The 27087-nt window shown below is 44.8% G+C and overlaps 1 protein-coding gene across 5 annotated transcripts in view; it reads right to left on the bottom strand.

The window, feature by feature from the left end:
* The window catches only part of smg1 (SMG1 nonsense mediated mRNA decay associated PI3K related kinase), a 58782-nt gene extending 32305 nt beyond the window's left edge, over positions 1-26477 (bottom strand). For 4 of the 5 annotated variants that reach the window (XM_085402868.1, XM_085402871.1, XM_085402869.1 and 1 more), the window contains exons 1-26: positions 26255-26477; positions 24061-24209; positions 23512-23664; positions 22934-23070; positions 21987-22045; positions 20078-20291; positions 19346-19471; positions 19170-19242; positions 16480-16577; positions 15697-15870; positions 14827-15048; positions 14290-14391; positions 13660-13938; positions 12058-12188; positions 8103-8264; positions 7827-7945; positions 7654-7741; positions 7435-7536; positions 4236-4376; positions 3759-3985; positions 3379-3578; positions 2437-2598; positions 1552-1706; positions 1306-1439; positions 779-1090; positions 373-514 (exon numbers count right to left, since the gene is read on the bottom strand). In XM_085402868.1, coding sequence (XP_085258994.1) covers positions 373-514; positions 779-1090; positions 1306-1439; positions 1552-1706; positions 2437-2598; positions 3379-3578; positions 3759-3985; positions 4236-4376; positions 7435-7536; positions 7654-7741; positions 7827-7945; positions 8103-8264; positions 12058-12188; positions 13660-13938; positions 14290-14391; positions 14827-15048; positions 15697-15870; positions 16480-16577; positions 19170-19242; positions 19346-19471; positions 20078-20291; positions 21987-22045; positions 22934-23070; positions 23512-23664; positions 24061-24209; positions 26255-26331 — 3938 coding nt within the window. In that variant the 5' untranslated portion in view covers positions 26332-26477. The remainder of the gene's footprint in view (positions 1-372; positions 515-778; positions 1091-1305; positions 1440-1551; positions 1707-2436; positions 2599-3378; positions 3579-3758; positions 3986-4235; positions 4377-7434; positions 7537-7653; positions 7742-7826; positions 7946-8102; positions 8265-12057; positions 12189-13659; positions 13939-14289; positions 14392-14826; positions 15049-15696; positions 15871-16479; positions 16578-19169; positions 19243-19345; positions 19472-20077; positions 20292-21986; positions 22046-22933; positions 23071-23511; positions 23665-24060; positions 24210-26254) is intronic. The other variant, XM_085402873.1, reaches the window with a different exon arrangement.
* Between the last annotated feature and the right edge of the window lie 610 nt (positions 26478-27087).

Here is a 27087-nt window from a genome sequence, read left to right as displayed (position 1 = left end):
AAACAATGTATGCCTGCACACAGTGCACTGATAACATCCCAGAAACAGTGTCACACTTGTGTCCCTTTATAATAATATTTGGGTTTGTATTTATATCTCAATAATCATCTCTTTACATCTCTGTTTCTACGCTTTGTCTTACATGGCTGCTCGGTTTTCTGTTGTGTGTATGCTGCTACAGCCGTCAGAAAAGGCTTGAAACGCCCCGACTTTATCACAAAAATACTTTCTGAGCAAACTGAACAATAGAAAGCTAAAATGTGGCAGTTCTCCTATTAAGAAGGGTTTCATTACCCTAATGGGGTTTTTCCCCCTTGAAATCAGAGCTGGTACGGCATTTGACAATGATTGACCCATAAAAAATGAACTCACTCTGAGTTTGGTGCTGCTCTCTGATCCTGCTGCTCGCTGACTTTGGTCATTGCACTTACAGCGCTGCGAAGGAGCTGCACCTCGATAGCTCTCTGCAGCTCAGTTGGATCTGGACTCATTGAGGGCAGGAGCCTTTTCAGATCTAAATTTGAGCACAAAGAGTGTTAGAAATACTAGCAGCCACCAGTAGATGGGTCCCATGGTATAAATCTGACTTTCAGAAAAGCTGACCTTGAGGTCAAGGTCACTGAGATTCAAAATGTTCCAAGCCTTTTAGCAGATACCTGTGGTCTTACTTTGAAAATCCTACATTACATTCTGGGAAAAAATACCAGTTTTACTGCAAATGCACAACTCAGTCACAATCCAGACGTCTGTTAAGACTCGGGGCAGTAAGGACACTTACCCAGTTTGTCCTTACTGCCAGAAAGAGCGGTGTAATCCTCTCCAGGCAGCAGCTCCAGTTGAACCCCACATTCTGCTAGATCGCCCTCCTCAAAGTGACTCAAAGCATGGATGTAATTGAAATCTGTCTTCAGGTTGATGCTGACTGGATTGGTCGAGTTCTGTTTGAGGGTGCTGACAGTGGCCTGCCACTCCTTAACAGAAGCCCAGTCACAAAGTGCCACATAACACTGACAGGCTTTGTTGGCCAGAAAGTTCAGCACCTCTGGAGAGCACTCACTCGACTTCAGTAACACCGTCTTCCTGCTGTCACCTGTTGAAAATGACACCAAGCATCATAGCATCAGTGAAACTTAAAGGAAAGATGAAAAAACAAAGAAAGCATCAGAAAACACACGTTTCTAAGAGTCGGGTGATGCACAGCCTACCTGCAGTGGCTGTGTGCCTCACAGCTGTGCTACAGGAACAGTTAGAAAGCTAGCTGAACAAATAAACATGCTGCGATCTAAGGGGATGTTTGCTAGTTACCATTGCTACAGTGTTTTGGACTGCTTGTGTTGCTGGACAGTTTGAGCATGAAGGAGTCAGAGCCTTTGATGCTGCAGTCCATCCCTGTAACTGCAGACAGTTGGTCTTGATACTCCTGGGCTGCTTTCTCAAACCTGCACATACAAACATATGCACAGTTGATTACAGCAATGAAACTACATGAATTATTACAAATGAGTATCTCAGTGAACCATGAGGATAATCGGTTAGTGTGCCAGTCCTTACCGTCCCTCAGCCTGCAGCGCAACCGATGACAACCAGCCCATACTCTTGCCTGAAGTTGAGGCACTCCAACTTGCCAAGCCCTGGATGGCCTCGGGACAATGCAACTCCAACAGAGCCTCCACAAGCAACACCACGGGCACCTCCAGCTCTGGACCCTTTAAAGTCCACAGATCCACAGTTCACCCAGACAGATGACACTATTTATTACCACAGTATTTGTAGGATGGTCAAATGATACACCGCCTAATCTAACACTCAGCATTTGCACAGACAAACAGAACTACTACAGCACTTATTCACAGCACTTCACTCGTTCCACATTTGGTCATGTTACAGCCTCTCGGCACTCATTTTTGGGCAGTTTCTCCCGTTGCTCTATGCAGAACCTCGGTGCACAGCCATTTTCACATCTGTTCAGTTCAGATCAAGTTTGAACTCTGGCTGGGACACTCTCTTGTTATCTTGGTTTGTGTGCCTAGGATTGTTGTCCTGTTGGAAGATGGGATGGTATTGACCAGGTAATAAGCGGTACCTGGTTTCCTCCAGACATGACCGAAGGGTCAGGTCAAAGAGTTCCTTTTGGTCAACTCTAGCGGAGCTGGCAGTTTAAGGTAGAACGCTATGTTAGATTTCTCAGATGTTAAATATGTCATCAGCAAACAGGAAGATGGTCAGTGAACTGAGGAGAAGGGTTGTGCAGCATGGTGACCTCAGCTAGTTAAATCCAGTGGCTAGCATCCTAAGCCTCTGACAGCACTGCAGCTGTGTACTACATTCAGTGCTGATTACTGTAACATGACAAACAAGTGAAGTAATATGAATATTTTCACTGTATATACATCTCTACTACATCTAATACATAGAGGATATTCTACTAACACAGACCTGAGTGCCACTGTTTTTAATCTCTGCAAGCAGATCGAACCCATGGCGAATAGTTACTGCTGGCTGTCCAGACAGAAGACCAACTCTCATCAGTGCCAAGCGGATCCTCGTCAGCCAGTCCTGGCACGTCTGACGGTTCGTGTAGAAGAAAGTCCGAATTCCCTGAGGAGTGGCGAAGAAGGCATGCGTGATCATTTATACAAGCGACTGATTATTAATCAATCGAATAGAATAGAATTCAACTTTATTGTCATTGCACATGCACAGGTACAGGGCAACGAAATGCAGTTTGCATCCATCCAGAAGTGCTTTAGTGACATAGATATATTACAATATATATTAGCAATAATATAGATATGCAAGTATATTACAGAAATGGGTCTATTATGGTATGTTATAATGTACACGGTATGAAGTATGTTGTGAATAAGATAAGATAAGATAAGATAAGATAAGATAGAACTTTATTAATCCCTCGGGTGGGTTCCTCTGGGAAATTCGATTTCCAAAAAAAGCACAGCACCGACAGAAGTTACAGTTACAATATGCTATAACTATAAGTATGTACAGGCTATGAACAGGATGAACAATGAATCGTCAATCGATCCAGGACACTAAATCCCAGACAGAAAATAGTTGTTTCAATTTTATTATGTGACATTATAGAGGAGGCTATATGTAAGGTTTAGCAGATTCAATCTTTGACTTAGCCAATCTGTCAGCAATGACAATCACTCCCTGGAGACAAAAGATTAAAAACGCCCTTCATACATTTTGTTTGCACTTATAAATTACTGATAAACTGTGACTCAGTATCTTTTTCCTTTATCACAAAACTCAAGGACACCTGTAGTAATGATAAAACTCTGAGGCTCTATCATCTCCTTTAGTGTCAAAATATTAAACTATTTCATTTTCAAGCCGTGGAGTTTGTCTGCGTACCTTTGGTGGAGCTGTCAGAGCATTAGCACAGCCCTCGTAGGCATTGTACATGAGCTTCTCCAGGTTCTCCAGGTACTGAAGCAGCAAAGTGAGGCGGAGCTGATTTAAGTGGTGACCATCACTGTCACTTCCACTGCCCGCCCAAGCTCCAACATCCTGCTCGGGGTTCAGACTCTGTGCAGCCAAGCTCCGGATCATACCTGCAACAAAGCAGAGAAAATGGTTTGTGTCTGAGAACTTTAGATGAACTGTCCCAGTTTTATTTCTTTACCAGACAGCATCTGTATGTATCTGAGAAACCTCTTCTGGAGGTTACAAAAAAGATCTTGAAAGTAAATGACAATTACTGTGAATGCAGTCACATGAACTCTTCACTTTACCTTCAATGGTCTGGAAGGTGTCCTGAGCTCGACCCAAAGGTGTTCGGAGTTTGGATAACACGGTGAACTGTGCAGCCTCCCACACTGCCCACTGCCATAGCAACACCTCTGTTTTCAGCAGTGCCCGTGTCACCACGTCTGGCTTGCTACCATCTGTACTTCCACGGCCATCCTGTTTCTCAAGGCGTTGGCAGCTGTAGTACAGGCGCTCCAGCCAGGAGTCCTTGCTGTAGATACAGGACATGACCACCTTTATTCATCACAAGTCCTATCCTCCATAAAACCAAGCGTGCATCACAGATCTCCCTTACATTACGCAGACCTGACGTGAATCTCTCACTATAGTTGACTCAAAATCGTCATGATACACACATCTGTGTAAACCCACAGCACGACTACCAAAGATCAAAAATGACCATGAGACTGTAAAACAAAAGACATTCTCAGAGTTCTGTGCAGCTGTCACTGTGCCATTACCCTCCACGGTGCAGGACGCCATATAGGATGAAGCTAATAAGGTCACTGAAGTCCTGGGGGTGGAAAGTGCTGCTCGGAGCATGGCTCATGTGGTGGCGAATGGCCAGAGAGATCTTCCTCATTTCAGGATGGCTGTGGTTACTGTGAACAAGCAATATACACGCATATGTTGAGAACATGCATCCGATCTCCTGATGGGTCACAACTGCGGTTCAAATCTAACACCAACTGTCCCCTAACTATGACAGTGCTGATGAAAGCAATGCCGTTTGTGAGTGTGCAGCTCTGAGAGTCATAGATGAATAGTACAGATTGGTTAAAACACGGAGCTCCCTTTCATACGTTTAATCAAAACTATTTAATTTATTTGAAAAATGGCAGTCAGGCAGGATGCAACAACCTGCACTCACATTAGCTGTGAGACAGCGTTAGCCGAGCAGCTGGTTAATGAATTGGGACCTGCCGGGTTGTAGTTAGACTCAACTCAAGTAATAACTCTGTATAAGTAGTAGTCTGTAGTTATTAACCAGGACCACTTATTGTTCAGACTCGGTACAACCTTAGCTAATCATTAGCCAGACCCACACTCTACTACAGGGGTGGCCAACCAGTCACAATATACACACATTCTGCTCAGCCAGATTTATTGTAAATGTCACACACCAATATGATAATGACTCCTACAGTACTAAAACTACAGGCCAGTCATTTTCAACAATTGTGCGCACTGTTTCACACACACAAACTCTCAGTTCAACCAAGTCCACAAACAAAAATATAATAATCTACAATAGCATTTACTTTTACAATGCATGTTGTTTAGTGGGACTTCTGGCATTCCTTGCCTTGTATGTTGACCCAAACATTGACAGTATCTTAAGCGCAGCCCATTTGACATTGGGGTATTTTTCCATTGGCATACTTTTCCAGAACTCAATGGTCCCTTCCCTTAAAGCAGGTTTCAATTGGTCCTCCTCACAAAGATCGATCATCTCCAACTCAGCTGCAGCTTTATCTGTGACTAGCGAGACTTTCAAACAGCCGGTCTCTGCATTCAATGGGTCGACGAGGAACGTAATCTGTGGCCTTTTCAATTGTAGATCATGGAACCGGGTCACAAAGCTTTCGTGCAAGTTTTCAATCAGCGTTGCATATCTGGCTCTTTGCTTACTCAGGGCAGCGCTGGTGACTTGCCCGCTTGGCTTTTAGCAGAGTGGGAAAATGCGTTAAATCTCCCTTTTGAATATGTGTCTTGAACAGCTTCAGTTTGTTGACAAACGCAAACACACTTTGCACCAGGTCAGGCAGCATTTTTAACTTACCCTGCAGGGTCAGGTTCAGTCTGTCCAAGTGACACAGCATGTCGACCAAAAAGGCCAGATCCATAATCCACTTGAGGTCCGAGAGCTCGGGATAGTCCTTGTCCTTCTTTTCCATAAACAGTTTCACGGCATCCAAAAGCTCAAAGAAACGAGAGAGTACCTGGCCTTTTGACAGCCACCTCACAGTGCAGTGCAGCGGCAGGTCACCTGGAAGCCCTTGGTCCAGCTCAGCGATGAGATTCTTGAATTGCCTGTGGTTAAGCACATGTGTGCGGATATAGTTGACGATTTCCATCACAGGCTTCATGACGTTATCTAAATTCAATGATTTAGACACGAGTTGCTCCATGTGGATGATGCAGTGGAAATTCCAAAAGTCAGGAATAGTTCGGTCAGCTTTGCACAGCCCCACAAGCCCGTTCACAGATCCCATCATGGCTGGTGCTCCATCCGTGGCGGTGCAGTTAATTTCGTTATGGGCAGATTTGCTTTTTCTAATGCAGCCATCATGGTTTCTTTCACATCTGTGCCACGGGTTCTGTCTTTTAATGGCACAATATCCAGGAGTTCTTTGATCACACAATCGTTTGACACAGACCGTGCAAATATTGCCCACTGAGGCTTGTCTTGTATATCACAACTCTCATCCAATGCGACACTAAAATACTCACATGCTTGAAGGTCAGAGTGCAACTGTGATTCAATAGCCGTGTTAATGTCCGATATTCTGTGTTCAACAGTGTGGCGGGACAGTTGGACGTCTGATACCACGCGTTTTAATTTGTCGTTTTCAGGAGACAAGATTTCAACAACGTCACTGAGGCATTTTTTAACGAACTCCCCTTCATCGTATGGCTTTTTAGCCCGTGCAATGTTCCAAGCCAGCTGATAGGATGCGAGCGTTATGGTCTCTGACCGCTTCGTAAATTTTTGGAAAAACTGTATGTGCTGACTTTTCAAAGTGGCCAACTCGTGCTTGCGAAGTGCAGTCCCTTTTGGGTCGATGGTTCTGGTCGATGTTAGCATGGAGTGAGCTGAAGTGGCGCTGAAGATTTGAAGCTTTGAAATGCGCTAATGACGTCTGACATATAAGGCAGAATGGCTTGCCATTGCGTTCAACAAAAAAATATAAACTCTCCCACTCTGTTAAAAACGTCCTGTGTTCATCTTCATATTTTCTTTTTGCTGTGCATTTTTTTCCTGCCATTTTAAGGGCAAACTTGCTCCTACTGGGAAACTTTGCGGTATTTTCATCTCACACACATGGCCATTTGATGAAAATACCGTATTGAACTCAAGCGAAGCGAACGTGCACATTTTAAAACAACAACACAAAAAAAACCCCAAAACACAAACTTTGATATGAACGTAAGAGCCGCATGAAACCAGGCAAAGAGCCGCATGCGGCTCGAGAGCCGCAGGTTGGCCACCCCTGCTCTACTAGATACAGGAAAACGAGCCAAAGTAACAGCAGGTTTATTGACTGCCTTTCATTAAAGTGGAGCTCAGAGAGTTTAGGCTCTGTATAGCCAGGAGCCAACAGCTGCTGTAGCACCAAATGCTTCATAGCTGGCCCAAGTCTGAACTTGGTGTTTTGTAGTGGTCACAGAGACGGATATATTCTGCTGTATGGCGAATACCACAGCTTTCATCCCAAAGGCAAATTATCCAAAACATTTCATCCTACTGAGCATGAGCCGACGTCAAGAACAAGACTGTGGAGCTTGTTAGTCTATCAGATGCTGGGTGATGCCTCTATATTACACCAGAGCAATCAGGAAGACATCCACTGCTAATAACAGCACATCAACCATGTATATGTCAAATCACGTGAATGAATCAAGTGTGCAGTGGTACAGCTGTGCAGCAAGTCTTACCTCAGAGCCACATCAAGAGGGATTGTCCTGAGAAGTTTACCATAAGCTTGCCTCACCCTCATGGCCGAGTGGACCAACTGCACTCTGCACACATCTGTACACCTAAGACACCCCCAACCCACAACACACAGACACACACACAGAGGCTTTAATACAAGAGAACAAACATTAGGCATCATATGCTTCCATATACGTGCAGGTCAGAAGCAAGCCGTTCACCTCTGCAGCAGCTCAGTAGACAGTGATGAAGAAAGGACCTGTAAAGTGTGGCAGGTCTGGAGGCAGATACCCTGATCTTCATTCAGAGCTGTCCACAGAAAACGAGGACAGCATTAAACATCCTGCTCAGTGGTGAAGCCTGTGTAAAGCACAATTCTGGAGTTTACTCTCACCGTTAGCCAGAATCCCTCTGCAGAACTTGTTGAAAGAGGGCAGGGAAAAGAGGGGGCTGTAGGTGTCCGACTTCTTCATCAGCAGAGAGATCTCCTGAGCCCAGGTGAGAAGCAGTTTCCTAACATACCAACATAAGACTGTTATAATAGCTGTATCCAATATGTTCAATCTGGTTTACAGTCATCGTTAGACAGCTAATGAGTCATTTAGCTAAACAGTGAACATTTAGTGATAAAACACTGAGCTGTGTTTGGTTAAAAATGGGGAGAGAGAACCTGGCCTCGGGGTAAAGATGCTCCCGGGACAGCAGACCTCCAAGAAGACTAAGCAGTGTGCTGAAATGCTTCTTAGTTGCCGTGGTTACAGTACTGATGACAGCACCATCAAACAGAGAGGGAGAAGACGACGATAAGCTGGATGAGATGAAGTGATCGTGCCTGCGAACAGAGACAGAGGAGGTCATCTGATTAGAGAAGCAGCCATAAAACAGGAACATCGAGAGACACTAAGCGTTCCTTCAGTTTGGTCTGGGAGCCAAACCTTCACACAGCTCACAGTTCACTCAAATAATCTTCAGTGACAGAGACAAACTTGACTTTCTTCATTCAGCTAGTTTTACAACACCACCCATATAATATTAATCAGGTTTGGGTTTCCACTGTTACTGTTAGAATGTCCCATGACAACCACTTGGACATCTGCTGCGTGTCCTCCAATGTGGTAACATTTCAACGCTTTAACTTGAAGAGTGGCCGTATAACGACACAGGCCCACCACAGCTGAAGCCTAAACTGCCACAGTAGACGTCCACACCAAACCTGGGTCACAGCCAAGAAACCAGTTGGTCTGAACAGGTAGGACGCTGCACCTGAGGGCCATTCATCCATCCATTTTATTCCGCTTATGCAGGGGCCGGGTCGCGGGGGCAGCAGCCTAAGCAGAGAAGCCCAGACCTCCCTCTCCCCAGCCACCTCCTCCAGCTTATCCGGGGGAACACCAAGGCGTTCCCAGGCCAGCCGAGAGATATAATCTCTCCAGCGTGTCCTGGGTCTGCCCCGGGGCCTCCTCCCGGTGGGACATGCCTGGAACACCTCACCCAGGAGGCGCCCAGGGGGCATCCTTGTCAGATGCCCGAACCACCTCAGCTGGCTCCTTTCGATGTGGAGCAGCAGCTGCTCTACTCTGAGCCCCTCCCGGATGGCCGAACTTCTCACCCTATCTCTAAGGGAGAGGCCAGCCACCCTTCGGAGGAAGCTCATTTCTGCCGCTTGTATCCGCGATCTCGTTCTTTCGGTCACTACCCACAGCTCGTGGCCATAGGTGAGGGTAGGGACGTAGATCGACCGGTAAACTGAGAGCTTCGCTTTTACACTCAGCTCCCTCTTCACCACGACGGACTGGTGCAGCAGCCGCATCACTGCAGCCGCAGCCCCAATCCATCTGTCGATCTCTGGCTCCCTCCTCCCATCACTCGTGTACAAGACCCTGAGATACTTGAACTCCTCCACTTGGGGCAGGAACTCATCCCCGACCTGGAGTGGGCACTCCACCCTTTTTCCGGCTGAGAACCATGGCCTCAGATTTGGACGTCTTGATTCTCATTCCCACCGCTTCACACTCGGCTGCAAACCGTTCCAGTGCGAGCTGGAGGCCCTCACCTGATGAAGCCAACAGAACCACAATATCTGCAAAAAGCAGAGATGAGATTCTGAGACCACCGAAGTGAAAGCCCTCCGCCACTTGGCTACACCTAGAAATTCTGTCCATGTCATGTCAACCAAGACAGCCTTACAACATCCAGAGCCTTCAGGAACTCGGGGCGGACCTCATCCACCCCAGGGGCTCTGCCACCAAGGAGTTGTTTAACTGCTTCAGTGACCTCGCCCCCAGAGATTGGCGGGTCATCCCCCTCATCCCCAGACTCTGCTTTTCCCACGGAAGATGTGCCAGTAGGATTGAGGAGATCCTCCTTCCACCGCCTGACGATTTCCTCAGTCGAAGTCAGCAGCACTCCACCCGCACTATACACAGTGCAGGTGGAACACTGCTTTCCCCTCCTGAGTCGCCTGAATCTCTTCGAGGAGGTCCGAAAGTCTTTTTCCATCGCTTCTCCGAACTCCTCCCACACAGCAAAAAACAAACAAACTGAGGGCCAGGCCACTTCATTGAGTTCATGTCTGGATAGTATTTACGTCCATGATGAAACTACACAGCAGCACTGGAAGAATCCAGAGATGCACAAGGAGACACTTGTACTAAGAAGGTGAGCAGAGTTCAAATCCAGCGAGGTTTCTAATTAGTTTGAAGAAGCAAAATAAAAGCAGAGTCAGAGGCGTTTGCAGATTTTTTCCTTTGGTTTCTTTTTCTGTGCGCCCTCTCAGTAGGATACATACACTGGTAATAACGAAGCTTGGATTTTCTCAAATGGCATTCTTCTGTAGCAACAATTTTTTAGAACAGCCACATCGTTCAGACGATGCAGAGAGCTACGAAACGAAATGATCGTCCCTTTTCAGACAGACAAGTCAGTGGTTTCTGGGGGCATTTTACTCCTCCTCCAGAAGACTTAACACTAGAACAACCAAGGGGATATTCTAATGAACAGGTATATCTGTAACTGCTCGGGTGCCTCTGCACCATCCCTCTGCCCAGGGAGAGTGCGGCACAGCAGGACGCACGACGGATGTAATCCGTGACAATTCTGACCGCGTTGAGGAGGGAAACAAAGAGCTGTCATCGTGGTCGTCAGCGGAGCAGCACACTGGGCCGACGCGGGCTCTCCTGCTCATCATCCGAAAAACCATGAATGTCCAAGCCGATGCCCAACACAGCATCATCTGTGACCGTTAGCGTTCCTGCCTGGTTCCAGCTCATCTTCAGCTAACCCATCAACATATTCCATGTGGTCAGCCCAGCTAAATGCAGGGGCATCAACCAGACACTCCTTGTGTTCGGACTAGGACAAAGCTGGGGCCCCCGTCTTTCCAGGGTCGAGTACCGGAGCTGCAGACAAAACGCACAGGCTTCGGGCTCCGTCAGTGTTGTCCTAGTGTGGACAATCCCCAGGCAGATGGGCAGACATCGTAGCATTTGCTGTCGTGCAAAGAGAAACTGAACCTCTGAGGACAGGGTGGACAGTGCAGGCAGCACTAACTGCACGGTGGAGGCTAACACCAACACGGACAGTTAAGCCAACCTAACTAGGAGCAGCCCGACTCAGTGAGGTGTAAGAACTGAGGGTGACTGTGATGACGGGGGATGGTTCTTACACACACACTGGACTTTCTGGACTTTGTTTTTGCACAACACTGGTCACTATATTCTTCATTTCCGGTTAATACTTGTACAGCTGCTGTTATTGTGTATATATTTATTTATATTTAGATTTCTTCATACATTCTTATATAGTTCTATATTGTATATTGTGTATTTTGTTGTACAGTTATTTTATTTTCAACTTTAATTTATATATTTTATCTTATTCTTCCCAGTTAAATTTACCCTTCATTCTAATTTGTGTTGTACAGTTATTTCATTTTTAACCTTAATTTATATTTTATTCCTTCCTAGTTAAATTTACCCTTTTTAATTTTTCATATTTATTTCCTATCTTATTCATAGCCTTTTCCTTTTTTGTTTTCTTTAGGTCACGAGCAGTTGTCCAAGCATTTCACTACATATCGTACTGTGTATGACTGTGTACGTGACAAATAAAAATTTGAATTTGGTATATGTGCAGGTGGGTCTTAAAGGCATGAACAAAGCTTCCTTCAGCCAGGACACGTGGGGGCGTGATATCTCACACTCGTGTGTTGTACTGAGTGAATCGACTGAAAGGGAGCTTCAGGATTCTTCAGGATAACTGCTCTAATTCAGCATTACTATGACGGTGAGCAGCAATCAGCAAAACAACTGCTTCTACTCATAATAACAGCAGTTACAGTTGGTGGTGGAAGATCTAGAAGGGAAGGATTTTGGTAAAAGGACTTGTAACGGTGGCATCTGTTACAGCACCTAGCCTGAGGAAAAGATGGCCTGTTCTTTCACAAGTGTGCACAAAGGCACACCGCATGTCTGCTTGGTTTATACACCTGTTGCAAGTGGACTGAAAACACCTGAATAAAAAGATTAAGAGGGGTGGCCCGTCCCTTTTGTAGTGCATGTCTGCATAACTGAGAATGCTGCAGTGGACAGCAGTGATTCTGTTCACAGTACATGTGGGTGTATTACCTGGTGCAGTGAGAGTACAGGGAGTAGAGTACGGTGTACTGGATAGCAGGGTAGTAGACAGCCAACTCAGAGTGGACCAGCATCAGATTGTGACTTAGAAGAGCAAAGACTGTCGGCGACAAGGCCCACATCTAGATAGAACACACAGAAAACCACTAATGAACCAAAAGAAGATGCGGACACAGACCATGGACTGAATCTTGTGGCGGTGCAAACATTGTCACATCGAAGTGCTGGGTCATACATTTGAAGAGGTGAAATCTTAAAACGTGAAACAATTGCACGAGCGCTGCTGATTGGCTGAGGAAGAATAAAGTAGTCGTGGTAAACCAAGCCCCTCTGGGGTTGTTGGTGCTTCGATTCTGAAGTACAGTGTGTGTGTGGGGAGTGTGATTGTGTACTGTGTGCATTCCTGTGTGTCTCCATGTTGTGTGAGTGTGAGAGTATTTGTATGTATGTGTGCCTGAGGGTGGGAATGCATGCAGGCCAGGTGCTACACTCCACCTATCTTACAACATCTCAGGCTCCTCGTCCCTGCTGTGGTCCTCCTGGGGCTCTCGTGCTCTGGGGGGCCTCTGGTGTCCTCCATGCCTGCTTTGTGTCCTGGGGGCAGGGCTGTTATTTATGCATATATTGGTTGTTGCTGTGGTTTCACTGTTTCTTTCCGTCAGCAGGTATTGACGCAGATTCTCACCGTTGTTTCCTCCTCCCCATCTTTCTCTCTCCCCTTCTGTTTAACTTTTTGCCCACTTTCTCTTCTTTCTTCTTTTCCATCCGCGGTCTAGTCCGTTAGGATTTTGATAACTCAAAATAAAAACACTAATAAACTAAATAAATAAAATATGACTATCAAGTGGTCCATTATTGGATTTGCTATAATGGTCCACTGGGGAAAGTAAATCTTTTGGGCATTTTTTGGCCTTAAGAGAACAACTCTGACAGACAGGCAAAAATACATTGTTGGCCTCCTATCTGCAGTACTGTGACATCATCCATCCATCCGCTTCTCCTTTTCAGGGTGCGGGGGGCGCTGGAGCCTATCCCAGCTGTCATAGGGCGAGAGGCGGGGTACCCCCTGGACAGGTCGCCAGGCTGTCGCAGGGCCAACACACAGAGACAGACAACCATTCACACTCACATTCACACCTTTGGGCAATTTGGATTAATCAATTAACCTATCCCCACAAGCTGCATGTCTTTGGACGGTGGGAGGAAGCCGGAGTACCCGGAGAGAACCCACGCAAACACGGGGAGAACATGCAAACTCCACACAGAAAACTCGATGGTGGAATTGAACTCAGGACCTTCTTGCTGTGCGGCAACAGTGCTGACCACCGTGCTGCCCTACTGTGACACACTGTGTTAACTTTGTGAGTGTGACAGAATGAAACTGTGAGGAATATCAGCATGGCTGTCATGCAGACACTGAGTGATGAACCCAGCAATGACGCATGTCCCAAAATGCGTTACAGGAACATATCTTTAGATGCATTAATGAGTGTAAAGTTAATATGAACCTTTTACCCCACCAGTCACATCAAAGGAAGTACTGCGACATTATTACAGTGCTACTGTGATGTTTAACAATAGACAACGGCTCACCCCAATCAGAGAATTCTTGGTGTTGCCAATGGTGGTAAAGGTGCTGAGGTTGAAGATGATGGTGAACTGGGCTTTTTCTGGCGGTAGGGTGAGGGGAGCAAAAGCAGGGTGCTGGATATTAGGGCAGAGGGTCCCTGGTTCCAGGGGACCCAAAGTCTCCATCAAGCTGTTGAGACCACACGCCATCTCGCCCAACACCATTTTATAAGCTGCCTCCAGTGTTGGGATGTTTTTCAGGCTCAGCAGCGCCTGGTACACACCGTGGACAGCTGACATGACCTGTGCAGGGAGCACATGGACAGGGATTACACTCATCAACACAGAAAATCTTCAAATTATTTTCACTCACCCAACCTACGAATGAGCCAAGAACACACTGAGTCTATATAACTGACCTTCATGCATGTTCCTGCTCTGATATATATGCAACATGTTTTTCTTGGTAGAATCTTAGCTTGTTTCTAAGGTGAAGGCCTTTTGCATTAGCGAGCCACTTGGGTTCAGTACGTTGCCCGAGGATATTTGGTATGCAGACTGGAGCGGCCTTGGATTGAGCCGCCGGTGTATTAGATGTGTAAAATATATGCCAAGCCCATTAAGGTGGTACAGGAACACTGAGTGAAGCCAAACCTCTTTCTCTTGATGAAAGCGAAGCTTCAGCAGCTGGGAGTCTGGTGCCAACAGCTTCTCTACAAAGGACACGGGCAGCTTGGTGTTGACCTGGTCTACAATCTGAAAGGCAACATTAAAAAATTCCTCACACAACGTCAAAGTCAGGCTTGCTAATTGTTTAGACCGTCACAGAATTTTCCACAAGTTGTAGCAGTCCCAGATTTAACTTTAATCAAAGGTTTATCAGAATTGGACAATTTACAGCACTCGACAGCCAGACTGGTAACTGCCACAGAGGGGAGGGGGCACGGTAGGGACTAAGAATGTGTGGGGGTGGAGACAGGGGGCTGTTACAGGAAATCACAATGTTTAGTGCAGAAAAGGACAAAAACTGGTATCTGCAACACAGACTGTAAGAAAGCTGCCATCAGCTCAATTATAATCATAACAGGTCAAACTACAGCATCAGTGTAGACTTTGTCAGTCAGGCTGTGAGCATACAAATGAACACATCTTATTCTATGAGTACATATAAAACCCGTTAGGTGACTGTACCAGAGTGAGGAGATTGAGCACTGCCAGGTTGTAGTCTGGGCCACAGGCCTGGCAGCAATCTAGCTGGTCTAGACCGTAGGCAAGGACAGCATCCATCAGCTGCCCACAGGGCTCTACACTGGCCAGCAGCACACCCACACACTCATTCCCTGCAGTGAGAACGGCCTCAGAGAACTGCACCTGCTTTGCCACAGTCACACAGGCCAGAACCCGGTTAAGAACCTTTGGAAAGATCAGGAAACAGAGAACAGTGACTAAAGTGATGAAGCCCAGACTGCGAACTTCACAGATTGTAATAATAAAACGTATTAGAGACCACAGAAACGTTTTGTAACCGATTTGAAGTGTAAAGAAATATTTGGCTTATCCTGTATACGCTGACTGCCTTGCTACAAATCTGCATCTTTCTTTTAACGGTCAAATTCACACGTGAGAAAAGTTCAATGTGCAGAAAAAAAAGAATGAGCCTAAATGTCCACGAGGCTCAGTTACTCCGAGTTATGTAAAAAGAAGGTGCACTAAATTCTGATGTTCTGCTTGTTGTGGCTAAAATCAATATCTGTGTCCAACCTGTCATTATCCAACTACCACAGCACGTTGTGTGCACACTTCAGAGGAACGTCTTATTGACCAGCTGCTCCTCAGGCTTTCTTAGAACAAACTAAATACTACTGGAAAATAAGGCACTGTGGTAAATATAGTGTGTATTTAAGTACTTCATCAAAGGAAACCTGGAAGATGTGCTCCTTTTACCAACAGCACAATGTTCTCAATGCATTTTAACAGTAAGTTATTTCCAAACTGCGATCCACATTTGTCAGTGAGTGCTCTCCAGATCTCCTGTTTGGTTGTCAGAGGTGCAGCTCTTACGTCTGTCACGTAGACTTCAGTAATAGGAGGTCCTCTGAACGGGCTGAATCGCTCTCCGATGCTGCGGACCACTGTGCTGAAAACTCTCAGCAGGGCTGCCAACTTGGGCAACGACACTGAGGGAGGGGGGATATCTTCATCGAGCACCTCTCCTGAGACCACGTGGCTCAGATCCTAAAGAGAGCAAAGAGTCAGCCAAGCACGAGACAAACATAGCCATTAGCTCTATGGGGCATCATTTAATTTTTATTATCTGGTAAGAGAATCCAATTTAATACCATCAAGGATCTTTGAGGGTTTCCAGTCTGAGCATAAACTGGACCCAAACACACTGGTTCCAGTTTGTTGCACATTTAAATAAAGCCTACTGAACAGTATAAGGTGCAGTGAAGTCTAGAGACTTAAATTTAGCTGATCTACAGCAGACCGCCCGTCAGGTCAGCACCGCAGCGAGTCCTTTCCCCGGGGTCTGAGCTTCAACATGGCTCATTCACCACAGAGGTTTGGGCTTTTTCCAACAGTACTTGTGCTCACTCTTTACCATACTTGCCAGTACTGAGCACGGCTGAAGACCTAACATACATCATTCAAGTACAAGTGGTCAGACCGAACTCCCAGGGAGGGATCTAACAAAGCAAACCAGTTCTGGAAGCAGCTCACAGGTGACACAGAGACCACCTGGGACACGGGCCGGGTTAAACTCAGTACTGCAGGTACCTGGCTGCTTCTCGTCACTGCACCTTCTAAATAAGTATAACTGGCTGAGAGGCTCGGTGACGTCACCTCGGCATATGCTTCCATATCCTCCAAGAACTGTCCCAGCAATGTGGTGGAGAAGGTCAGGTCGGCCACCCAAAACTGCTCCAGGCTCTGTAACCAGCCTAAGCACAGACAGGGAGAGCAGAGCTGCAGGTAAACGAGCTGAACTGTATCTGTGTTTACACATCAACCCACCCATCCAAACACATGACCCACCGCTCCTTCAAAACGTGCCGGGAGAATCACTGAGAACTTTCCAAGCCCAAAGAATATACAGCATGTACATCTTTAACAGTTTTATTCATAAAAAATGAATAAAAAGAACAAACTGTAGAGTTTAATGCTACTCTGGGCCATGAAGGACAGACCGTGTAAACTCATGAGGGCTGGAGAGACAGGGCGTGTGGCTGCTGCATTTTGCACAAGTCTAAGGCTGCGTTCACACTGCAGGCGAAAGCGCATCAAATCCGACTTTTCTGACCCTGTGCGACCATCTATCCCATCATGGTGACAGTGTGAACGGCACAAATCCGATATTTTCAAATCCGACCTGGGTCACTTTCGTATGTGGTGCTGAATCCGATACATATCTGATGTTTCAGAAAGCGACTGCTGTTTGATGGTCATGTCGCATTAAATCCGTCTTTTACGTCACCGACACAAGACAGACGCCAATTATCAGCGCCGGAGAAGACATCGCGAACGCTTCCTGTCCGTCCAGTGAAACTGCTGGGAAGACAGCGTTGGAGAAACGTGAACATTTTATTTGTACTGTATAATCTGCAGATTCTGACAGAAACCTGCAGCTATCCTTTGAAGCAGCGCTCCTCTAAAACAGCAATAATGATAGTTATAAAGTTAGTTTGTAAATAACAAAATAACTTTATAACTTAAAGCAAAATTAGGAAACGTAAAGTCCGAAGTCTTTATATTAAGGCCATCAGTCAAACAATAGTTTGTTCTGGGTCTAAACAGAGCGTGTTGTGTGTGACGTCTTCTTTTGCACATGCGGCTGCTTTGAGCGTTCACACTAGAGCGCGTTTGCTGTCGCATTTTATTTGTAGTGTGAACGAGCAGACAAAAAAAATCGGATTTGATCAAATAATCGGAGTTGAGCATCAAGACCTGCAGAGTGAACGTAGCCGTAGTGTTTTCCCACTGATGTGTATTAAAACACTATTATAATAATCCAAGTCTAAATGTCACTCGTGATATTCCTCCAGCGGCAGCAGCAGGACTGGGGGACCTTGTTTTATCTCACAGGTGTGCCAATAACAAATCTCTTTTATTCAAATATATTTTTATAAGTTTCTTAACATCCATTTGTAAGGTTGGAGAGCTTTGCTGAATGCTTTGATGTTACTGCTGATGGAGCCGTGAGTCAGCAGCAGAACAGGTCTGCACTCATCGAGTGCTTTGAATAATTCAATTATAAAGACAGTCTCTACAACTTCTGATCATTTAACGCAGCACCATAGCATGCTGCTGTGTTAAACACTGTAAATGTGTTTCACCCACATTTGCAACTAAAAGCAGAGCTGCAATGCAAACATGTTTAGGAGCAGCTTCTGAACAACATCAAGCCCCCACAGCTGAGTTCAGTAAAAGACACAGCAGCGCTGTTTCTGTGATCACCACTGAAACCTTCACTTGGAAAACCTGACATGAAGACAATTAACCTCGAGCCTTCATTCTAATTTGTGTTGTACAGTTATTTCATTTTTAACCTTAATTTATATTTTATTCCTTCCTAGTTAAATTTACCCTTTTTAATTTTTCATATTTATTTCCTATCTTATTCATAGCCTTTTCCTTTTTTGTTCTCTTTAGGTCACGAGCAGTTGTCCAAGCATTTCACTACATATCGTACTGTGTATGACTGTGTACGTGACAAATAAAATTTGAATTTGAATTTGAAGACAGAGTAAAGGTACATTTCTCATAAATTAGTTCAGATTGTGTATACATCTTATTTTATTTGACATAATTCATTAAAAGAGAGAAAAGAAAACATTTTCCTGGAAGTAGCAGAAAAAAAATCTAAATCTGAATATAATGATCCTTCTGTGTTAACAGTCATTTTTGTTATGTGCACATAGAACTTAATGTTATGTTATTTATCCGTAACTATTGTTGCGATTCATTACAGTCTGTTTAAACTGTACTGTTTGCTGCACTGCGGCTGCTGAGAAACAGTACTTGGTCTCAGGCTGGGTAAATACGAAATGACAATGAACTCCTGAGTACTAACGATGCACTCACTTTGCAAATGAAAACACACAGCTCTCCTCTGCATAAGCTCAGGATTAGTATCAGTGACACTGGCCCTGTATGTACAGTATCACACAGCACTGGGAGTAGCTTTCCTTCTTAATGTGTCCATGAACGCAAACATTAAGGCTGTCATTTCTGGTCTCTGAATGTTTGCCTTCTTCTTTTAATCCAGGGTACTGGCCAAGTAGCACGCTTGGTCCGTACATTTAAACAGCTGCAATAGAATCTAAACTAGAGGTACAAAGGGGGTAGAAACCACTGCTCGGTGTTTCAGGGTGTGAGGCAGGAGGAATCCCAGTGGTGGCAGGGAAATGTGTGGACATGTTGCTCCCGTTTTCTCATGAACCTTTTCAATGCTCGTCCTTCCCACTGGGTTATAAATAAGCCTGCTGATGTCAAACAGCTGCAGAAGTACTGCCCGCTAACATGCGCTTACTGACCTGAGACTTGCTGGGTGAGTGCCTGCTTCTGTGTGTGGTCAATGTGCCAACCCACCAGGATGTCCACAGTGTCCTGTGAGACAGCAGAAGACATCAGGACAGTGGCTGGAAAGATCAGAGATGCTGTGATCTGAACACAGTGCACCTGTTGGTCTCAGCCATGGAACAATACTCACCCTGAAGTTGGTGCTGAAGACATGTGGGTAGCAGTGTGCCACCTGAAGAATACATTTGACACTTTGACAAAGCAGCTCTGGAGTGTCCACGTTTTCAAGGATGGACTGCAGATTGCTCATCACCATCTGAAACACACAGCAGGCCCCATCTACAGTACATCTCTGCAGGGCTTTGCATCGTCTGCAATAACATTGCTATACACGTCTATGTGATGTGAAAGTATGATATGGCAACTGGTTAAAAATTGACCAAAATATGATAAACATCCCTGATAGAACGTGTGTTTACTATGCAACAACACTGCACGGCTCTTTGAAGATTGTTACTGTAGCTACTGTCAAACTAAACTGCAGCTCTTAATTCAAACTGACTGAAAGCAATACCCACTGCCACGGCACTGGCTAACAGCAACCAACCTTATGCATGGTGTGAATTTCAGTGCAGGTGCTGTGAATAGTTTAACAGATTACTATCAATAAGCCTGAACAACACTCTCTCTGCAAGACTTGCACTCCCTCTGCTGTTCCAGCACTAGTGTACACAGGCATGTAACATACACCTACATCTTACATCATCATCATCAGTAGTATAAATGCAGGCTAACTGGCCCTGGGTATCTGTAGCCTGAAGCTGTAACAGTGAATAGCTGCATGGTGCTGATGCAGAGACAGGTCAAAATGAACCGGACAGATAGAGTTGTACTCGTGAAAAGCATCAGGCCGTGTCTTTACCTGCATAATGTGAGAAAAGGCCTTCCTCTCCCCAGCAGCCTCCAAAGCGCGCTGTGCTGCCACCAGGTACAACAGCTTCACCTCATCACGACTGCTTGAATTGAACTTGACAAAGAGCCACTTGAAGATGCGCTCTGCCTCATAGCTGAGTACGGTGCACAGGATACCAAGGCAGGCTGCAGCATCCTGACGCAGCTCCCACAGCATCTTACTGCTAAAAACATCAACACAGGAAAAAAAACAACTTTAGAGCGGCCTGACTATTATTTCGATCGGCTTGGATGGACAGCGTCGGTGCACAGCCATGACTCTTCAACCCTGATCGCTCAGACTCGCCACGCAGGAAGCTCTAGGAAGAGTCCTGGTGGTTCCAAACTTGTTCCACATATGGATGATGGAGGCCACTGTGCTCCTTAGGACCTTCAGTGATGCAGAGACATCCTCAGATCTATACACTCCTACCTCAGAGGTCTACAGAGCACTCCCTGGACTTCATGGCTGGGTTTGTGCCCCGACACTGTCAAATATGCGACCTTATATAGACAAGTGTGCACTTTTCCACATCATGTTCAATCAACTGAATTCACCTCAGATGAACTCCAACAGAGTTGAAGAATGATGTGACAGATGATCAGTGGAAACAAGAAGCACCTGAGCTACATTTTGAGGGTCATGGCAACAAAATAACAACCTCAAATATAACCTTCGTCATTATGGACCATTTCATTGAATATAGAGGTGAAAACTGAATGTAATTCATTTTGGAAAAAGGTTGTAACCTGACAAATATTTGAAACAAACTTCTGTAATAATTTCTATTAAACAGTAGAAAAAAGAACAAGCACCAGCAGCTGACTTTAGATTGAATGCGCAGAGAGCACAGCCGGAGTCCTAATGATTAATGCAAACTTTGGTGGGGACCGGTTAGCACAGTACGGTTCGCTGCTCCGTGTCCGATTTTTCCATGTTAGGAATAAATAGTAGGATTTAAGATGGCAGCAATGCATCTGCAAGGATGCCAGCTGCCGTTAAACACCAAAGAAGAAGAAGAAGCAGCAGCAGCAGTCCCCGGTACCACAGCTGTGTCCAAATTCGGGGGCCGCATCCTTTGGAGACCGCATTTGTAAGCCGATTAAGTCACAGCGTGGCCCACCATATCCCAGAATTCATAGCGCGGCCCAGCTAATTCCAGTTCCCAACAATGGCGGCAGCTACTTAGTTTTAATATTACTCTTATTATTCTTTCTGGGTCGCAAAATGAACATTTAACATATTTTCAGAATGTAGCTGTGTAAACTTCTAATATCTGCTCAGTTTATCAAGACAACACATATTTTCAAAAGTGCGCCGACGTTTTCAGAGCCATCTGTTACCCACTAGCTCGATAGCTGACCGGGAGGTCAAGGGTCACTAGAGCCGGTGAAAACAGGGGATTCCCGGCACATCATTTTCAAACCCCCCGGAGTTCTTTCCCTACTCAGGTTAAACATGATATATGAGTCACTCAGATAACTTAAAAATGTTCTTGTTTGGCTTTGTTCAGTGTTTTATTTGTTCCTGAGTAAATCGGTTTGGCTGAGATTAAAGTTACAGTTTGCACACAGCTGATTAAACGGTTAACATTGAAAGTTTAATAAACTCTCATCTTGTCTTTATTGTTAGTTAGCACAGACCTTAAACACTTCCAGCTGTAAGCTAATGATAGTTATATAAGAGCAGATGCTGCTGGTGCAACAAGCTGTACGTTTTACGCCCAATGGATGATGATCTGATTAGTCGCTTGTGGCAGCGCTACTGAGCAACAGTCTGAGTTTATGTGAATATTTTAATCTCCTTTCTATTTCTACAGCCCTGAGTTATTGAAACTTCCTGTACTGCCAATGAACCCACGCACCCAGCATCCTCTTACCTCTCATTTAAAATGTCATTCAGAGTGCTAAGGATGGTGTCCAATTGTTTGACCAGAGTCTGTGGAGACAAGACAGAAGTCATTAGGATTACACAGTCTCACTAGTTACTCACTGTTTATCGAACTACAGTCCCCTTTATGTATCAGTCACATCTAGCTAGCTCAGGCTCATATTATAGCAGCCTTCACATCAAAATATGTCTAAACAATCATGTTGCTAGGCAACTCAGTGCATGCCAGTAGTTGTTTTACGTTAAAACTAAAGCCCCCTGCAGCGCTGCAGGTAAAAGCAGTCATAATGTTTTTGTCCTTTGTTCTCACACACCTCAACATTCAGTATTTAATGAAAAAGCCCATTTTAGGAAAAGCCAGGAAAACTGAGACGATAGGGTTTTATCTTAACACAGTTACAGGCCCGAGGGTCAAAGTATTCATAAATACATGAGTACTAGAGCCTACGAAGGACCTTTAGGTAAATCAACAGTCCAAGCGGTCATAAGGTAGCTGGTCAGTTGGGGTGGCTGTAGCTCAGGCGGTAGAGCAGGTTACTGCTGATCTACTGATCGGAAGGTTGGTGGTTCAATTCCTGGCTTCCCCTAGTCTGCATGCCAAATATTCTTTGGCAAGATACTAACCCCAAACTGCTCTCTGATGCATCCATCGGAGTGTGAATGTGTGTGACTGTTAGCTAGAAAACACTTAGAAAAATGTGCTTTTGCGAATGGGTGAATGCACAAGTTGTATAAAGCGCTTTGAGTGCTCAGAAGAGTAGAAAAGCGCTCTATAAGAACCAGTCCATTTACCCTCACAGTGTGTGCTGGGAGAAGTAAATATGTAAACACATCGTATAATGTATTCCAATACAGTTTGCTGCACCCTGTGAGTGTGACTATAGTGACGTTGCTGGCTATCACGGATTGAAACACCAGGAAAGTAATCTGACTGACCCCTCTGCTCTCGCCATGGCTGATGAATTCCTTCAGCTGTTTGATTGTAGCCAGCCTCCGGTCACGATCATCTTCCCTGGAGACTCGGCGCAGGAGGTTGGCCAGTCGAGACTCCTCTGAGTGAGCCATTCCTCTGTCTGCAACGACATCCCGACACTCCGAGTGAACACACATGATCCCGCTGCAGCTACACCAGTATATTAGAAAAAACTAAACTACAACCACAGCTGGAGTTCCTCAGCATCATTTCAGAAGTATATAGATGTAACTACTGCAGAAAACATGTTGGGAACATGCTCTTTAGACACAAGCTGTTAATTAGCTAGTCAGAGCCTAGTGTTCCCATGAAAACTGGGTAGGAACTGCAAGGAAACCTAAATTTAAGTCTTAATACCATTTCTCCACTTGTGTTAGAGTGGAAACTTCAGTTAACCAAACCTGGCATTACCTTTTTCCAACTGTCAGTGAATGACTCAGGCAAACCCGATCTGAACACAACGCGAGCTTATTTTTATAAGCCAACTCCTTTGAACCTGCGTTGAACGTGTGCTTCTGCATGCATTTGCTGCACCACTTACCCTGCGATTTCCTCATGTCCTTTGAAGCTAGAGCACGGTTTCCATGCTTAAAAGGAATCAAATCCGTTGTCAAGTCATCTGGCCTCAGCTCTTGCCCCAGCGACTTCCAATCAAACGTAGTATCACAGACACCTTGACCAGCTTCATATCCACCTAAGAGACATTTCATAGAAAGGCCAAGTACGCATAAGCTGCACTATTCAAATACAATGTGTGTTTGTCCATGTAAACAGCCTGTTTTACAACTTGGTTTAACCAACAAGTCAAAGAGGAGCTGACCTGCAGAAGGCTCACGACAGAAGATAAATCATTCTTTTCAACATTTCACTTTAATTAGAAATCTGCATCTTTGCTTCTTCGTTTGTCTTTAGACGGGTCAGTGACTAGAAATGAAAATCTGCAGTTAACATGAATGATGGGAGTTTAACTTGAAATTTTGACCCTGAAACTGGAAAATGTTGAAAGTGGGGCAAAAAGCTTCCTTTTTGGGTTATTTTCAGCCAAAGTCTAAGTAAGAAGTAAGAGTTTCAGCTTAACCACAGGCCTCACCCTCTTCCTGATGGGTATCTGCAGCAGCATAGACATTACTGGGCACTGCTGGCTGTTCAGGGCAACTGGAGGCCAACACGTCGTACAGTGGTCCTGAACCAAACTCTCTAGACTTCACCTCGTCCTGGCTGGATGACACACTGTTAACTCTACGGATAAAACAAACACAGACAAAAGAAAAAGACCACCAATGTCACAGCTGACTCTTGATCTAACTCTGAACTCATCCCATTACTACCAGTTTAATACTAATGAATGTCACAGTTCAACTGGAAAGTTTCAGTGCGTGACTAATGAAACTTTCAACTGTAATGACACCACAGGTTGGAGCGTATGAGCTACAGGTGTACTTCAGTGATTCAAGCAAGTGCCACTGCTCAGCAGTTATTTTTGTCTGGGAGTCGATCATTGCTTACATGTCACCATCTGTAAGCAGGGGTACAGCTTTTACACTGTGTGCTCCTTCTCTCTGCCCAATCACAGGTGGTGAGTGTTCTGTACAGGTAAACATCAAACTAGTCTCCAGATGAGTCGGTGTAAAGTAAAGATAAACCACGAGGGACTGCATGAAAAGCATTTGGTGCATATTCCAACTTATTGGGCAACTTTAAGGGTAAACAGTCTATTGCATTTTTAATACAGCAGAGGGAACAACTGCATTAATCACATGGTATAATACTTACATCACATCATGGCATACTGTTAATCAGAAAGAATACAAACAAAAATAATCAACACAAACTTCATCATTTCGCTATTGCATCCTCTCACAAAACATGAAGTGTTGCTTCGACATTACTGGTTGACTCTAAGCTTTGAAGCTTGCAGTATTAGTGCCAGCTTAAACGCCATCGTTTAATCATTAACAGCAACATTTAAATCTCACTTAGCCAACTAACCAGAAAAAGTCACTAAGGATGGCAAATGAAGCAAGACACCAAACAAAATAAAAACACACTAAAGCAGGAAGTAAAAATAAACTATTTAGCTGGCAATTCTGTGCATGTGGTGCAATGCTGCTCGGTAACAAGGCCTACATGGTAACTGCACTGGTTCTTATATTACAGTGTTTTACTCTACTGGAGCACTCGAGGTGCTTTATACAGCATGCCTCATTCACACACAGATACTCCGATGAATGCATCAGAGAGCAACTTGTGGTTAGTATGTTGCACGAGGATTAATTTGGCATGCAACCTGGAGTAACTGGGATGAAACCACCAACCACCCAGTTAGGCGATGACCTGGTCTACCTGAACTACAGCCACGCCAGAAATGAAAGGCTAACATTAGATTAGTTTAATGCCCAAGAAAGAACCGATGAACAGACTGTCATTTTTGTTGTCATACTACTTTAATCGTTTAGAAATTCTTTGCAAACAGATGCAAATCAGGCCTACCCCCACCCCTACTAAAACAGGAGCAATAACCTGCTGCTGAGCCCAGTCTGCAGTCTTCATTTAGCGTGTGACTACAACAACAGGCACCTGACGCTGTTCACACGTCTCACACACACCCAAAATACCCTGGGTCGACACGGGAGTATGGAAACATGGATCCCGTCTCTTACAGAAAGCTGCAGTGAGCCGCATTTCAAAACTAAGCGAGGCCTTCGGGCAGCTGCCACGCTCACAGCCAGCAATGACATCTCCTCTTTTACTCATTGCCCAGTTAGTTATTATAACGCCAACAGGTTAAAAAACCAACACCATCGTACACCACTCTGTGAAGAAGCTGTAAAAAACGTATCCGGAAGTTATCTGAGGAGTTGATAACATTGCTTTGGGTAGTCTTTCCCATTAGCTAACCATATGTAGCCAGCGCGAAGACCCACAGCTCACAAACACTTTGAGCTACCATGTGTTTCATTTTAAATATCACTCATCAATAAAATACATAAAAGATCAGTATTATTTTTTCAACTGGCGTGCTTTTGTACCAAAGCCTCACAGTTGATTAGCCATTAGCGTTAGCTTGTTAGCAGCGACAGTCCACGACACAGGCTCGTCACAAGCAAGCCCTACGTTTACCGTGGGTGAGTCTATACTGCGTAAACAAGATGGTTTTATGGTTTTCAAGACAGTGCAGTTACGGTCTGTTAGTATTAAGCGTTTAAGCACAAACAAACAGTGCTTCCCTTCCATGTGGCCCCAGCTGAACACAACAGCGAGCCGTAGGCCCACAGAGCACCAACCTGGACTGCCAGTCGTTCCAGTGTGGCCGCAGTTTGTGGGCGCCGCTGAGCCGAGACCCTGTGGCTTTACGGCTCATTACCTTTTAGAGCGCTGCATGACCTACTGTCAGCGGTAACTTATCTCTCCGCAACGTTACTTTTCTCTATTATGCTTTATCAAACCTCACAAATAGGTTAGCAACTTCTTGTTACAGCTAGCTTACGGCACTCCTTCTTCTTTATGTTTTTTTGGCAGTTGTCAAACCAAAGAACGTGCATTACCGCCACCTATCCGGATTCTAAGACAATTACCCAAAATTCTTAGGACCAAATTCATTTGCCTGAATAAATGACAATATTACATTATTGGATACGTTTGCAGAAAGTCTCGTACACTTGAATCTGTGTCTACGCCACATGTTTATTCTTTGGCTATTTGGCGTATTATTTAAACTGTGATCAAAGCTGAGCGATGATATAAGTGACACATCTCTCCTGTTTCTTCTGTATCCATAATCCTAAGCAAAGGAATTTACTACTAATAATAATATCTTTATTGTCAAAAAAATCTGATGCAAAACTGATGCAACCCTATGACTGCAAACATCTTTAAAGGCCTTAAATATGTCTGTAAAAATACAACAGCAAATAAATAAATAAATAGAGTAGAAGGTCTATAACTATGCATAAAAGTCTCGAAAAAGTAACCTTAAAAATGTCTGACAAAAATTTGTACTTCTGTGTGCTTGCTGGTGGTACTTTGTAACCATAAACCCTTCTACAAGCCCTGAGTCATAACCTATGCCCTAATGCAGTGGTTCTTAACCTTGTTGGAGGTACTGAACCCCACCAGC

The sequence above is a fragment of the Rhamphochromis longiceps genome, linkage group LG4, assembly GCF_057381845.1.
Source record: "Rhamphochromis longiceps isolate RC_006_pf linkage group LG4, R_longiceps_female_GT1.1, whole genome shotgun sequence".
Lineage (NCBI taxonomy): Eukaryota > Metazoa > Chordata > Actinopteri > Cichliformes > Cichlidae > Rhamphochromis > Rhamphochromis longiceps.
This window is presented reverse-complemented; position numbering and strand designations above follow the sequence as displayed.